The 16953-nt window shown below is 27.4% G+C and overlaps 2 protein-coding genes across 3 annotated transcripts; one reads left to right on the top strand and one right to left on the bottom strand.

Annotated features, from left to right (window-relative positions):
• The first annotated feature begins 460 nt into the window (after nt 1-460).
• On the top strand, nt 461-2855 carry LOC127281840 (short coiled-coil protein B). Its single transcript, XM_051305793.1, has 4 exons — nt 461-819; nt 1130-1243; nt 1316-1402; nt 1517-2855. Exons 1-4 carry the CDS (start codon nt 741-743, stop codon nt 1657-1659), a joined length of 423 nt encoding a protein of 140 aa, XP_051161750.1. The 5' UTR covers nt 461-740; the 3' UTR covers nt 1660-2855.
• A 127-nt stretch (nt 2856-2982) lies between these two features.
• On the bottom strand, nt 2983-16586 carry LOC127282039 (golgin subfamily A member 6-like protein 22; the record flags this gene model as incomplete). 2 transcript variants are annotated; one of them, XM_051306108.1, is given in 16 exon segments in its annotated part: nt 2983-3750; nt 3874-4038; nt 4194-4345; nt 4525-4727; nt 5154-5394; nt 5751-6070; nt 6153-6203; nt 6294-6678; nt 6766-7130; nt 7302-7529; nt 7611-7931; nt 12671-13489; nt 13570-14877; nt 14954-15241; nt 15421-15609; nt 16458-16586. In XM_051306108.1, coding segments are annotated over 16 exon segments (5187 nt in total), but the record flags the coding sequence as incomplete, so codon positions are not given.
• Between the last annotated feature and the right edge of the window lie 367 nt (nt 16587-16953).

The following is a 16953-nucleotide window of genomic DNA, read 5'->3' as shown; positions in this document are numbered from 1 at the left end:
CCATCAGGTCGACGAATTTGCAAGCAGCGCCCCTCGCGGCAAACATTTCAACTAAACCAGTGCCGTATGTAGAAATTCAAAATTTTATTTTCAAAAAAATAATTTAATTTTTTCTTCTATTATTTTTAAATTCAATCAAAATTAATTATTATTATTCAAAAATATTTTTTATTATTTTAAATATTAAAAACTGTTTAATTCTGTTTGTTATATTTATATTAAAAGATGAAAAATAAACACTGGGTAGAAAATCTAACTACTTCACTGAATGTAATTATTTTAATTTCATGTTTGTTTCACAAACAAATAAGCAATAATTAATCATTATTTAATTTTTAAAATTCATTTTTTTTATTCTTTGGCATAAAATTGTATTTCTTTTGTTTTAAATAATTAAATTTCAATATTTAATTGTTAAAATTGAAAGCAAAGTAAATAAGTTTCAAAATACTTCCGTTAGAGGGCGAAGTGTCGATAAAAATGACAAATGGCGGATAATACACACAAGACTGTTTATGTCAAAAAAGAAAATTGTGTTTTTATTCAGTTATAAATTAATGTGTCATTGTTAATAATTAAAAGGATTTAAATTCTTTCAAAAGAAGAAGAATTTTGTGGTTTTTGAATTTGGAAATTTTGGATTTTTAATCTTAAGTGTGAATTTTTTGTGGAAGTATAAATTATTTCAAGAATTATTTTTCTCATATATTGTACTTATTGACACAAGGTGAGGCTCCAGGATGTCTACGTCGATGTTGTCTAGTGCTAAATTACAAGATGACATGAACAGCATTCCACTTGCTGACGATGATCCACAAGGTAGTAGTAGTTTTAAAATCTTCATTTTACACATGTTTAAATATTCCTTAACCTTTACGAATTATTTAAATTTTCATTTGTACTTTTTAATTACTATTGTGTTTTATTTTTTAAAGTTATAAAAATTGTTTAAATCGTAGATTTTAAGTTTTTTTTTTGTTTGTTTATAGGTTATGTTTTTTCGTAATGACATTTTTCAATTAAAATTTGAATTGTAGATTACTTGAATTGATTTTCTTTTTCAATAATTAATTGAAGTCTGTAAAGGATGAAAGAGAAATTTAAAATGTGATTATATATATTTTTTCAGTTATTATTCCAGAAGAGGAAATTGAAAATTCAAATAGATCAAATATTTTAAATCACGGTCGTAGTATGGATTCTATTCCATCGACATTTACTAATGGAAGCTGTAGTCCAAGCAGTAGGTTTTATTTTAATAAAATAAATTTTTAAAATTAAAAATCTTTACGTTTAAATAAAAATATTTTTTTAGGCTTAGATCCTGATATTAGTCCAGATGAACAGGAAGAGAAAACAAGACTTATATCACAAGTTTTGGAGCTTCAAAATACATTAGACGGTAAATTAAATTTTGTTTATTAGTAAATTAATCTAATTAAAAAATTTTAATAAATTTTACCAGTTGAATTTGTTTAATTCTTTAATGAAATTAAAATAATTTAAATTATTTTAGATTTATCGCAAAGGGTAGATAGTGTAAAAGAAGAGAATTTAAAATTGAGAAGTGAAAATCAAGTTCTTGGACAGTATATAGAAAATCTGATGTCAGCATCTAGCGTTTTTCAATCAACAAGTCCTAAGACTAAAAAAAAGTAAGATTCATATTTAAAAACAAAAATAATAATCTTTTAAATTAATAACGGGACGAGAGCCGAAATTATTACCATGAGTGCATTCTATTCCATTTCAAAGTATGTACAAGCTGGCATCTCCAAAAAAAAAATGGGACTTTATCTTTACGCAATTTCCTAATGCCAAAGATGCTTTTCATAAATATATATATATTTATTTTCTAGAAATTAGTATAATTCAAGCGCAATTGTTATTACTTATAAGAATTATTTATTTCATTTTTAATTTATTTCTAGCGCTTTTGACAAATTTTTATTTTAAAATTAAATAATTAAATATTTTATAGATTTTAGTTTTTTTTTAATTAATGGAATATAATTAAACATTTTATTCTATTTTTATCTATTAATTGAATCATGAAACAAAAATAATTTTTTTAATTTTTAAAGAAGTTTTAATGTTAATTTTTAATTTTACAAATCTAGACTTAAAATTATGTGTGTTCAATTTATATTAGTCCTCAAAACAATTTGTTCTGAATTGAGAAAAAAATTATCATTGGCAGAATTCTAATAAAACTTACTGAATTAAAGAGAAATATTTTAAAATTGAAATTTTTATTATATTACAATATTTAAGAAAAAATTGTTTACAATAATTTGAATTTTTTAATATTACTATATATATGAAATTTATTCACTTTAGAAAATAAAAAATTGTTAACACATGAGGATTTCCCTTGAGAATATTTCAATTTGTTTTGTGAAAATGATTAGCTTTGAGTGTGCATTTAAATGCTTTTAAATAATATATTACGCAACAAGAAATTATTTAGTTTAAAATTGACAAATAGGAGCCAATTTGTTTTTTATGTTTCAAAAATATAATTATATAAATAAATATATAAAATAGAAAAAAATCTTTTAACAGCTTTGCATTGTTCAAAAAAAAAAACACGGATAAAATATTAATATTGTGAATGTACAGAAAAAAATAGAAATATTTACATAAACATGAATTTTAAATAAGATTATTAAAAAAAAAATTTCATTCCACTATGTAGATTATGTAATTATCGACGAAAGAATATTTAATTATAAGCTTATAAAAAAGAAAAAAAAAATCTATGCTCCTGAGCACAAGCAAACTATGCACAATCTTTAAATTGTTTCATTTGGTAATTGACACAGGGTCATAATAAATCATTTATAAAAGGCAAATTGTTTTTTTTTTCTACTAAAATACCTTTATTCTATAATTATACTAAACGTTTTTATCTTTATTTATGTTTCAAAATAATTTATTACTAAATTAAATTTAGAAAGAAAGGAAGAAATAATTAAATCCTTTTTGTTTGTTTTTTTTTCTGACTAAAATAAACATTTATTTTCATTGCTAATATAAAATTAGACATTGTGATAACACGAAACACGTATCGTACAATATTTCACACAGGATTATTTGCTCTATGATTCCAAGGTTTCGAAGTTTGTTAAACAATAAGAATTAAAATCGATTAGTAAAAAATTGCCTCTGTTAAATAGAAAACGAAAAATAAAAGAAGGTTTCGAATTGTAGATTACGTGCAACATAACCAGCACTTAAAATTATAAAAAAAGGAGTAACAATAAATTCTCGACATTGTTGATTAATACAAGATTTGATTGAAAAAAATGTTACTCTCTAGATTTAAGAAAGCTATTAACATTCACGTTCAGGGAGAAAAAAAAACTTATAAATATCACAAATTATCATACAAAAATGTACATTTCATCTCATCTAATTTAAAATGAAAAAAAAATTCATATCGACTCTTCTTAAATTCTATAAATCTAATTACATAAATACAGGCTATTTACAAATGATAAAAGAAATGTGTTAATGAAGAACGGCATTTGCCGATATTTGTTTGGTCGTCAAAAAAAAATTTATTTACACAATTGGAGGCGAGGCTTTGCCACCTTTTTTTTCTGTTCTGTTTCCCAGGGCGAGGTAACTAAATGGTTTTACTACAACTTATAAAATATAGCCGTGATTCGCTATATTCAAGTTAGCTTAAGATCCATTAGCTCGCAATATATTATTTTTTTCTTTACACGCAGCTGAATTTGACACCTAAAAAAAAAATTAAATATATGAAAAAATCACTCCTTTCAAATTTCAAAAAAATACAATACAATTTAGCAATATAATATTTATCAATTGTATTATATAATAGATTAAAAATTATTTTTGTACCGTCATCACTGGAGTAGCAGTTATGGCAGTGAAGTTTATGATTGCGAACTCGTACGTCAGTTCCCATTAGACCGTCCCCGAGGCGAACATGACAGACGCAGCATTTGAAGCATTCCATATGGTAAAATAGCCGAAGACTTTCAATTATCATCGCTGCTCCTCGGCCTGGAAAGAATTTTTTTTTTTAATTTAACATTTCTTTTTTTTCTGAATCCTACATTGAAATCAATTAAATATTTGCATACAATTATTTTCGATATAAAAAATTCGGACATGAATTTATATGTTACAACTAAGAAAAAAAATTTTCAAGTTCTTACCTAATTCATCTCCGCAATGGGAGCATTTTTTCTTTCCAGAGACGCTCAGCATCTTTTCCTGTGAATCGACACTATTTTGAGTTTGATTCGTTTTTTGCGGCTGTATTACATACTGCTTTTGAATAAGTTCCTGACTCGTAGGCTGCTCTAGTCTAAAATAAAACGAATTTTCAAAAATATTTAATTACAATTATTAATTAATTTAATTACAATAAATGTTGAATTTTTTAAAAAAATGTTTCGTTTTCTCAGAAATTAATTTTTTTTCGGTAAATTATTTGAATTCAATATAGAAAAAAAAAAAACAAAAAAAAAAAATATTCAAATTTACCTTCGTCTAGGCGGAATAGGCTTTTCCTGTGCTCTAGCTTGTACTCTTTGTGTGAGTGTTTGAATAATTGAATCTGGTAGTGGTTTACTATCTGCCCTTGGAGATGGAGTATTATATGGCACAGAAGTTCCTGTGACGTGTGGTTGTGATTTTCGAACTGGTGATCGTTGATTTTTCTCATTAATTCTTCTTTGTTCCGCTTCCTGAAGATGATATCAAATTTATATATTTATTTTCACAAATTAAAAGAAAATTAATAGAATTATTATTTTTGTTAAAAATTAAAAAAAACTATTTTGAAATAATAATTAATTATAATTATTTGTATTTAATAGAAATAATTCAATTTACCAATAGTTTCAATTGAAAGTTTTGACATTAGTTTAAATGATTTTTAAATTTCAAAAGTAATCCAATTTTCGAAGAATTATTTTATTTTAAAATTACAGTTTTGAAAATAATTTAATTTTTGAAGATATTTACAATAATGCTAAATAATTTAAATTTTGTAAAATTTTATTGCTAATAATTGTTAATTAATTACTGAAAATTGTTAAATAATAACTAATTGTAAATTTTTTTTTTTACTAATTGTTAATTAATTTATTATAATAAAAAAATGAATTTACCTGAATAAGCCAGTGTTGATAATTATATTCCTGCGTTGCTCGTGGCACATCGCTTTTTCTTCTCTGAACCCATTGATCGCCCTGAACAATTCGTGAACGAGGAACTGCGCTCAATGCATGCAATGTCTGTCTTGTCATTTGTTGTCCGCAATGATTTGCCAACATCGTTGCCGAAGCACTGTGACGAATTGAGGCATCAACTTGTTGCGGAATCGAATCCGCCGAAGGAATTCTACTGTTTCTATAATCACAAAAAAAATTCGAAATTAATTTTTAAAAAAAAATTACATTTTTATCAAACTAATTGAAATAATAAAAATTAATTTAAAACAAAACTAATTTTACTTTAACATTTAATTTCCAAAATTGGAATTATATTTGCTACATGATCTTCCAACGAGCGACTAAAATCAATTCCATTCCAATTGATTCAAGTTGTATTCGATTGTTATGCAAGACAAATATAAAATGGGCTCGGCGGAAACTAGCACAGTTTCCTGTTGTCGAGACTTTTTTTTTTTTTGTTCAAATGATATCACTTTTAGCGAAATAAATGAATCATTCTCTTTCGAGACCTTGAGCTCATTTTTTTTTTACCTGATTGGAACGTCCCTCTGTCTTTGTTCAACGATTCTTATGGGTTTTGCCGGAGGAATTGGAGGTGGAGGCGGTCTTCTTCTTTGTACATCTTGCATTTGAAGATTAGGCATTGATGATCGATAATTTAATGGTGTTTGAAGTTTGTACTGTTGATTTCTCGATGATCCATTGGCAACATCTTGCAATGATTTCCATTGTTCTTGAAGTTGTTGCGCCAATTGCTGTTGCTTTTGCTCTTGATACGCTAAATTATTTCGTTTTCTCTGAAGTTCCTCCTGTTCCAGTTGCAATAATTCTCTTTCAACTCGAAGTACATCCTTTTAGAAAAAAAGATAAATTAAACATCGAATTTTTTAAAAAAAAAAAAAAAACGAATTAGAAAAAAAAAAATCAACTTACCCCTGTGGAAAACTCGTCATTTTGATTGTCGTACTCCATTAATGTTTTGTTCTGTAATTAATTTTTATTTTAAATTTTATTTTAATTATAATTTTTATTTTAATTTTAATATTTAATAAATTCAGTATTTAAAAAACTCACCTCTGGTTTAATTTTAAGAACTTCGTTTCTAACGATAATTTCCTCCTGTCGGCGATTTTCCGAATTTTTCTTTTCACTATCGACAATTTCAGATTGAATTTTTAATTTCTCTTGCGTTTGAATACGAAGTTCCTTATCTTTTCTTTCATCTTCTAAACGTTTTGCTTCCGCTGCTCGTGCGGCAACTTCTTGTCGAACAATTTCCTCTTGTTGCTGTTGTTTTCTTATAATTTCCTCTTGTTTACGAATATTTTCTTCATTTTTTCTCAGTGTTTCTTCATGACGTCGTTGTTCCTCTGCTTCATGAGCAGAACGTTCACGTTCCAATTGCATTTTCTCCTCTTCCAATTCACGTAATTTATGAGCTAATTTTTCTCCAATGTCACTGTAACAAAAAAAAAAGAAAATTTACAATAATTATATTACAATAATAATAATTTTTTTTTGCAATGAAATGTAAAAAAAAAGATACCTATTTAATTCACGACTATTTCCGTAACGCCATTGTTCTTCCTTTTCAAGGACTTCAATAATTTCGCGTTCTTTTTTTGTAATTTCATCTTCCTCAGAGGAAGTTACACTCGCTCCAAATGGTTCACTGCTCTGTCGACTGTGTTGCGATATATCGGGACTCACTGGCTGTTTTGTCCAATCTTCCACGTGGCCAAGTTCCACTCCCGAGTCGCGTTCATGACTTGAATCCTGTTCGTAATTGCTGTCAGTATCATAGGAACGTCGATGTAGTTGCTCGATACGTCTTTCCTCAGCGAGAATCGATGCAATATCAGGTGGTTTCGTCAGCATTAATTCACGCTCCAAATCGTCATCAGTATTTAACTGTACAACAATTATTTTTTTTTTATAAATATTCCAACTTCGACAAAAAAAAAAAATACAGAAAAACGAAATAATTAAATTATAAAACAGATTTAAAAAATAGGGGAAAAATTGCAATAAAAAATTGTTTTTAAAGTAATTCAAGTATAAAGAAATTCTGAAAATACTTACTCCTCCAATTCCAAGGAAATCGGAGCGCCTGGTTCTAAGTTCCTTCTTTATTCTGCGAGTGGAATTTAATCTCTTTAAAGGCTCAACGGGATGACTTTCTTCATCACTGAGTTCTATCGGTGGCGGTGGTGGTTTTTCTTTCGGTGGTTCAACACTTGTTGGTGGACCCATAGGAAAGGCGAGACCAGATACTATTTCTTCATCGCTCGTTAAACTCAGAGGTAAAATCTACAAAAAAGAACAGAAAACACAAATTCAATTTTCTCTTAAAATTTTTTTTAAATAAAAAAAAAAATCTGTTTTTCTCACCGGTGTTGAGCCATGTGACAATGGACTAAACATCTCAACAGTTGAATGAATTTCAACAAAATTTAAAGTCGATGGACGTTCATGTTTTTCACTAGTCAAAGGAATGGAAATAACTTCTGGCTCCTGTTGATCAACTGGTTCAGATTCCTCATTCTTCCTCTCGGAAACTATTTCCACTTCTGATGTATTGGATGATGATGATGATGAAGATGATGATGACGATGATGGTATTCCAGTAACTTCTTCGCGATCAACTGGCACAATCGTTTGGCAAATATTTTTTTCCTCCACAACATTCGCTTTCTCAATAACTGATGATTCCTGGGAGAAGCATATAGACAAACGATATAGTATAACAGTTTTTTTTTTATTCCTCTTTTTTTTTTCTTGTCGAGGGTTAAGAGTGCGTTACGAATTTTGCAACGCTACATTCTATGCAAATTTCGTCTATATCCGCAACAATCGAGCAACGTTTCTCAAATGAGAGACTGACTATAATACTAACGGGCTTTCTAGAAACTAATTTCGTATTCCAAATCAAATAAAATAATTTTCATATAATCTACTTTTATTTACTTGAACATTTCTCTCGTTTTTTTTCAATGAAACGTTACTCTATTGTTATTTTTTTTTTTCCCGAAACTATATACAATTTTAGAAAATTATTATTGGAAATTATTTTTCACCTGTAAATTAAATGTTTATAGGCAAATATTTAAAAATAGATATTAGAAATAGTTAATATTAACAAAAAGCTGTTAAAAATTAAATTAAAAAAAAAATATTATTATTGCAAAATACAATATAAAACATGCAGTAATATTAAGAGTGTAATTACTCGAAATTATAAGGTGAAAGCGAGAAAAATAACTAGTGAGACTAAGTATTAAATACAGGAAGACACTAGCTAATAAAAATTAGAAAATAAAAAAAATTTTTAAAGTTCAGTTTTTTTAATTATACGATATTCATTAGTAAGAATAATAATAAAAATGTTTTTTTTTTATTATTATTTATCGCAATTGTAATTTATTATATAAGAATTAGAAAAAAATGTCATTTACCTCCATTTTATAAAGTAATAATTATTTAATTTCTGTGGTTTAAAAAAGCAGACTTCGGTCAGTGTTTCGTAATAACTATCTTCAGTCTCGAAAGGTAAATTTATACTGATATAGAAAACGTTTTACATTTATGAAATGATTCTGATAAGACAAAAATTTGTCACTTCATTTATCAAATGATTATTTTTAAAAATATTACTAAAGTAATTTAATTTTCTATAAGAAAATTTATATTTTTAAATTAAATTTCAAAAATATAAATTATTATTTATTGACATACAAAACAAAATAGAATTTTCTAATTAATCCACAATTATAATAATAATAATAATAATTAATTAGTAATTATGCAATTATTAAACTAATTTTTTAAAAATTGTTTTAAAAAAATAATAATAAATAATTTTTCATAAATTGTATATTGTGACGTTTATTTAACAGAAGAGATAAGAATTTATTAATTTTCTAAACACGTAATTCAATTTTCAAGGAAATTATCTTATCAGTGACAAATCAAAATCTATTTTTTTTCTAGCTACTTAATTATCTAATACTCACAGAAAATAATAATTATTTTTCTTAAATTAAAAAAACTGTTTTTTAGAAAAAAAAAAAAGGTGGAGAAATTTTTCGAAAGATAAGCATTTGCATAATCAAGCACAGCCTTGCAGAAAAATAGTTCCGATCTGCAAATATTTTTCAAACATTTTTCAAAAAATAAAACTAATAATTTCTTGAAATATAATTTTTTAAATTAAAATTTAGTTTTATAATTCAAATTAAGTGTATAACAATTTTTCAATTTTTCGTAAAAAAATTTTCATCACTTCAGAAAATAACCGTAATTTTTTTTTTTTTATTGATAAGAAATGCTGATAAAAAGCAAACAATGAGATTTACTCTCAACTACGAGTCACGATAAAATTTCCAGTTATTTACAACTTAATGTTGGGCAATAAATTAATTCAATTTTTTTTTATAGTCTTGTCGATAAAATGACATCATTGCAAATCGGATTGTCTTTCAAGCGGAGGCGTTTTAAGAACACTGCCTTACCTCTTATAAAGAACCCCAAGCTTTAGACTATATAAGAAGGTCCAGCGGGAAGAAGCAGATGTCAAACTTCAATTATTTTTCTAAGCCTCTTCTCACTTTTTTTTATTTTGTTTTCTTTTTCTTTTTATTTTGAAGTCTCACGAGAAAAAAATATACCGAAACTTGCATATTTCAATTAAAACGAATGAAAAAATAAATAAATTTAATTCAATTGTAAATTATTAAATTCTTTAATAATATTTAAAAATTGAATCGCAAATTTTTTTTAAATAGAGAATTATTGCAATAATTTGTATAATATTATTAATAAATTAAATGAAAAAAAATCGCTAAATTGAAAAGATAAAAAAAATTACTAAATTTAAAAGATAAAAATAACATTATTATATTGCCAGACAATATCTTATTTTTCAATATTAGTTTCGAGGAAAAATATACTCTTTGTGTGAGTGTAAAAAGGCAATAGTTACAATCTACTGATTCTAATAAGCTAGTACTGACTTCGTTAACTACTTTTATTTGCGGGTATTATTACGTGGGACTATGATGCACTCGTCGACTTTAATTGGCACTAAATAATTACCGGAACTGACAACGCTGGACTGAGCAATAGAAATTCATTAATAAACCACTGGCGTAGGACATTTTACACAATTTCCAAGTTTCTTTTTTTTTACATTTATTCTGCACTTGAAAAAAAAACTCGTCTTTTCCTCTCTCTCTAAATTAATCAAAAATCAATCCATTTACTAAAAAAAAAAACTCAAATTTTGTAATCAAAATTTCTCAGCACTAAAAAAGGCTTTTTTTTAAAAAAATAGCAAATTCACAATTGCATGCCATTGTCAATCAAAGTTCAAAGCTCAATTTTGTTCTAAAACTAAAATAAATAATTATCAAATGGTTTTAAATTGAGAAAATACTATTTTTTTTTTATTTTGAGATGTGAACTGATTGATCGACCAGAAAAAGTGGTGAGTGATTAAAAAAGTAGGAAATGAGAGACTTGACTGCCCAATTAATCTTATATTTCGTGTTACATCGTATACTTTTTCGAAAAAATGCTCTACTCTCGACGAACAAGTATCGTGTTGTATTGTCAATAATTATTTATTATAAGATACAACAGAATTAAATTAAAGAATAAGTCTTTATGCTCGAAAAAAAAAAATGTTCCAAAACTTTTCCTTTCTCTTTCACGTAATTCATTTATCACGTTATGTGTGTTTTTTTTCTCCTCAAATCGTCTTTAAAGCTCACAGAAATAAATAATAAATTAGCGTACAAGTTTTTTTTTTTTTTTTTTTTTTTTCCCTCGTCTAAGGAGAGGAGAATATTATAGATTTATCACAATCGTTACAATATTAGACTTCTCTTACGGACCAAATTTTACACTCTTTGAGAATGTCAATCTATTAGTCCTATATCGATTTCTATTTTTAAAACTGGTACTTAAATTCAAAAAAAAAAAAATTTTTTTTAAAACTATTTTCTCTATATTTATATACTCCTTGGGGTTATAGTTTTGATTCTCTTACAGTCTATTTACATTTTTTAGCTACAAGTTTCTAGATTCACGAGTGACAGGATTTGAGATTTTTTTTTATTCATTTCTCGATAATTAAAAAAAAATTTCAATTAATTTGAAAAAAGAATAATTAAAAAAAATTTTAATTTAATTTAAATTATAACCTTTTTCAAGCACTGAGATAATATATTAATTATTAGGAAAATAATAATTTTTTCTAGAAATGACAGATATCATCTGCTGAATGGAAAATTTCAACAATTAACCGCGATGATCTATTCAAGTTTTGAAATATAGGAAGTACTGTATATTCAGTCTTACAAATCTTCATTATATTGTCTTTAAAAAAAAAAAAATAAAATAATTTGAAATTCAATGCATTATTAAATTCACAATTTTAATGTGAGATCTACTGCATCTAATATAATATTATATTGTATTCACAAACTCGTTATAAATTCTTTTGTAATTTACACACAATTATGTGAAAAAACCGGTTGAAGCTTGATGATGCTTGAAAACTATTCAAACTCCATAAAGTATAATATAGATGAAAAATAGAAGAAGATGATTATAATTTCAAACTCCATAAAACGATCGCATACTTAGAAAAATCTTATTATTTATATATAAATATCTTCTAATACAATTTTATCATAAAAATATTGAGAGCGTTAAAAAGATCGCTTTTCAAAGGGGGGAAAAAAAAAAAATTTTATTCTATAAATAAAATTTCTTTTAAAGATCACTTTTTTAAAATTCTATATATATCTAATAAAATTTATCATAAAAACCATTGAAACGTTTAGATCACATTTAGAAAAAGATTTATTCTAATAAAATTCATCGTAAATCATTTTAAAAAATATAGAAAAAAAAAATTATTTAATTTTTTAAAAATTGAATAAATTATTCATCTAACTTTTCGTACAAAATATTTTTTTTATATAGAAAATAATTTTTATATTACGATATTTAAAAAAAGTTAATATTGGCATTCAATTTATCTTAATATATAATAATCAGTCTTCTAAATTTTCTACTTTTTTTTTTTTAATTTTTATTTTCTACCGCGAATCAAAGAATAGAATATAGAAAATCAAAATTTATTATTTAGTTTAATTATATGTTAGTAATTTTTTTAATTAAATGTTTATTTATTAATTAAAGTAATTATTTACTTTATCGAATTAAATTTATTATTAAATTAAATTTGTTTTAATTAGTTTTAATTAGCTTTAATTTGCTTTTAATTAATAATTAGATACGTCTTTCCTGTCACTCATTCTATCTCCTAATCCCGACTATTTACAAATATAGCAAAAGATTAGCTAGGCTGAATGAAATTTGGAAAAAAATTTTTTTTTTTAAGATTTTCGTAAAGAATTAATTTTCAACTCATCAGTTCTAACCTCAGAGTTTTGGCCATTTTTAAAACACTCGTTGCTTGGAGTGACCAAAGCCGATGCAGGAGTTTGTCCTTGGGGAACCGTCACCTTTTCCCAAACTTCCACCACCATAAGTCGTTTGTCTGTTGATCTTGTATCCATCACCTGATTCGATTTTGAGGAAGGGGAATTTGAAACAGGAATTGAGGATGTAGATTTTGTTAAATCGTCAATTTTTTGAAAAGATAATTTGGAACTATTTAATAAAGGACTCGTGGGAATTGGCACAGGAATTTCGGAAGTTTTACGCGTCTTTGGAGAAATTTTAGCAGGAGATGATAAGGAAGAAGTCGAAGAAGAAGAATTAGAAAAAGTAACAGAAGAAATCAAAGAAGGTGAAACTAGAGGAGAAGCTAAAGAAACCAATGGACCAGGATAAATCCAAGAGGAATTTTCAACGGGAGATTTTGATATTGATTTACGAGGTAGTGGTGTTGGTATTTTTGATGTTCTTGGCGATGTGCAAGGAGATAATGATTTTGAATCATTGGGAAATAATCTAATGGAAGTTGGAAAAGTTGGTGTTGGTGGTGATGCTGGAGATGAATCGGAACTTTCAAAGGATGATTTTTCCCTGATTTCTTCCGTGAGATTTAATTTAAAAGCCGGTTGAACAATATTGGATTTGCATTGAAATTTCAAAATTTCAGGCGGAGTTCTTCGAGGAGGTACTTTTGGACTCTGATAAATTATTGGACGTGATGAAGAAAGGGAATGAGAATTATTAGTAACTAGAGGATCAATTTTAGACGTCTGTTCACCGGAAGTATTTTCAGCAGTACCCTAAAGAATTGTTTTTTTAATTTTAAAGATCCTTAACCATATAGAGGTAAAGAAAATATTTTTTTTTTTTGAAATCCTACCTTTATTGTTGTCACTGCTTCTCTCTGGCAAACTGTATCATCTGTTTCGTTCTTTAATTCTTCTTTCTTTAATTCCTCTCTTAATTCTTCCTTCTTTGATTCTCTTCTCAATTCGTCTTTTCGTATTTCCAATATTGGTGATTCTTGATTTTCTTCAATAATAACTTGTTGTCTCTCAACGTGATTGTGAATTACCTCCTCGTCAACGGGTTCATCGGCTTGACTCACTGAACAACTTACATCAGCTGTATGAATACCAGAATCCTCTCTGTCAGTATCGTTGAGAATTTCTGCCGACGATGAAGAAGCAGGATAACGACGTGTATAATCCAATTCCTCGAGACTTTGAACTCTTTCGAATGTATCGGGTCCACTTGATGCATCAGCATCTAAAGAATCAAGACTACGATGAAATGGAGCCCTTGGTGCTCTATATTCTGAATCGGGTGATGAACTTCTTTCACTTGGTGTTGAATTATCATTTCTATTATCTTGATCTCGAAAGCAATGATTATTTTTAATTGATGAATTTCTCTTTTCTTCTTTATTTCTTGTTGTATCGAGTGAATTGAGACGATTTTTAATTGTTCTCGCTGATAATTCACCATGACAAATTGAAAATTCATCATTGCTACTGTATTTCTCAAGTGTTGAGAGTCGTTCTCTTAATGGTCGAATAGTTTCTAAATCTTCGTCATGATTATTTATTTTCTCTCTTTCCGATGCTTGTTTCTCTAAATGTGACAATCTCTCGCGTATTGAATGCATATCACCCGAAAGCCTATTTAATGCTTTACTATTAGTTTTTTCAAAACATTCTGAATCATTTTTTTGTTTTTCAAGATGTGATAAACGTTCTTTAATTGATTTATTATTTGAAAATTCGGAACTTAATCTATTATTCATTTTATTGTCCCCATTATTTTGAGCAGCTTTTTCAAAAATTTCCCTTCTTTTTAAAATATCGACTTTAACAATTGGTGATCCATTCGTTGTTTCATCATTGAGATTTGTTTTCGATCCATTTGTCGTTGATTTGGAATTCTCGAGTTTCACTTCAAGATTCGCTAATGATCTTCGGGGAATATTTTGCGCTACTCTTGAAACATAACCACGTATTGCTCCTTCGTAGGTGTATTCTTCAGGTTCTGGTGAACTTGCCGTTGCTGTTGCCGCCGAATCATATTCATGATTATTGTGAAAACCATTTGAAATTTTGGCCTTTAAATTTTCCGATTCGTTGCCATTTTCAATTGGTGCATTATCGACATCTGAGTGATTTTTTTCAATTTCGCTGTCTCTGTCGCTCTGTAGGAAAAAAAAATTGTTAGTTTTTTTTTTTTGTTATTTTTATAATTTTTTTTTTTTTTTTTTTGGTACTTACTAAAACACTGTGCGTATCGTCGTGAGTGTCGCCGCTAACAGAACTTTTTCCACTGCTGGTACCAATTCCAAGATCACTGAGATCGTTCGAGTCCTCTTCGTGGTACATTGTTAGACTCATGCTCAATTTCCGGCCTCTATTTCCTCTTTCCTCCATCATTTCCGAGAAGGTTTTACTTCGTCGACGCTGCCGATCATGTTCTTCTAATTCTAGTTTTTTTACTTCAACGACACGTTCAATTATATGTTCCTGACGCTTCCTTCGACTACTTTTCCAGTTGTCTAAATTCTGTTAAAAAGAAATTACAAAAAAAAAAATTGAGTTCGAAGAATTAAAACTGATTTGAAAAATAGAAAAGAATTTTTCAAAATTGAAATAAAAATTAAAATAATAGAAAAGAAAATTAAGGGAATTAGGAAATGTATTTTCCAATGATCTATTTATATTTGAAATGTTATTCTACTTACTGACTGCCAATCTTCGGGATCTTCTCGCACTTCCTGTTTGATCTTTTTGACTTCTTGGACTTTTTGAAGTTGCTCTTGAGCTGTCCGATAAAGCGAACATGGTCCAACCTTCACAAACTGAAGGGGATTTGTTGCTTGTTTTGGTGGTGTTTTGAGCGTTGTTTTTAATTTTGGTGGCTCATGTGTGATCTGAAATATAATTTATTTAAATAAAAAAAAACTAGTTAATAAAAATTATTGTTCATCGAAGTTAAAATTCAAATTTCAAGAGATGAGAAATGAATTCTCACTCTGTCAAGAAGTTAAGAGGCTCAGAATGCAGTAAAAGCAAATCAAAAGTTAGCAAAATATTATTGCTTTTCGCAAGCTTTGAGACAGATTTTCACTTGGAATTTCACAGATCAATATATAGACTAAATATATCTACAACTCTTTCTTTTGCGTCTGCGTGACAAGTCCCATCGTCTGGTATTTCGAGAGATATTTAAAAAAAAAAAAAACTATCAAAAAAAGAGAGAGATAAATCATCAACAAAAATAATTCAAATAATATTTAAAATTAAAAATAATTTCTATTAAAAACTAAGAGAGAAAAATTAATTTCAAAATCGAGAGAAAGAAAAACAAATAAGAGAAGAGAATAAATTATTAGATTTGATTTCAACTCCATAAATGGTATTTTGAAAGATGAATGATATTAGAAGACTTTATGCATTAATTTATATAAGTGAACTTTTTTTCCCGCGTCCAATTTGCTCATGATAATAGACAGTAGAGTGTTGATAGGGAAATCAGAAGTCAAGTTTGACGATCAACACAAACGATGTTTGAGAGAGTTGAATAGAGAGAAAACGATCAGGGCGTGCCAATCATTCGATATCGTTACCGCAAAAACCGGAAGCGGAACTCTGCCTCGATAGAATTAGACCTATGGAAATCGTGTTTCAAATATATCATTTAATGATCCCTCGACATGTTGAATCTATTAAAATTTTCAAAAATTGCAAAATTAATTTAGAAAAAAAGAAAAAAACTCACCGATCGATCGTTTCGCCGCTCAGTGGCGGCGGTTTGCGAGGCAGGCATCTTTGTTCCTCTTCCTCGTCGATCCTCCTCTTCAATGTAAAAAGACTCCTCGCAATGTTGGTTCCATCCTACGCTTTGCTCCTGCAAAAGATAAACAGGAAGCCTTAATAAGGACAAACTCATTTTACTCTCTTCTCTCTTAAGATAAGAGAGAAAAGATCCTTTCATATATAGACATATATATATAGTGAGGGAGAGGGTTAAGTCAGCAAAAGATAAACGTCCTTCTCTATTGGTTATATACGACTATTAGTAATGGTATTAGTCATATACATAGACGTGCGTACATTATTAAAATCTTGTCTAGATTTCTATTACATACACTATTTCTATTACTCATAAATTCAATTCTCCTTCATAAAATCATATCCTTTCTATCATATATATATTATTTACGATCGTAAGTGATTAAAAAACAAAATCAAATTGCAAATTCTTCTTTCTCATC

The sequence above is a fragment of the Leptopilina boulardi genome, unplaced genomic scaffold (genome assembly GCF_019393585.1).
Source record: "Leptopilina boulardi isolate dan_hultmark-lab unplaced genomic scaffold, ZJU_Lbou_2.1 LbouV2_278, whole genome shotgun sequence".
NCBI lineage: Eukaryota > Metazoa > Arthropoda > Insecta > Hymenoptera > Figitidae > Leptopilina > Leptopilina boulardi.
This window is presented reverse-complemented; position numbering and strand designations above follow the sequence as displayed.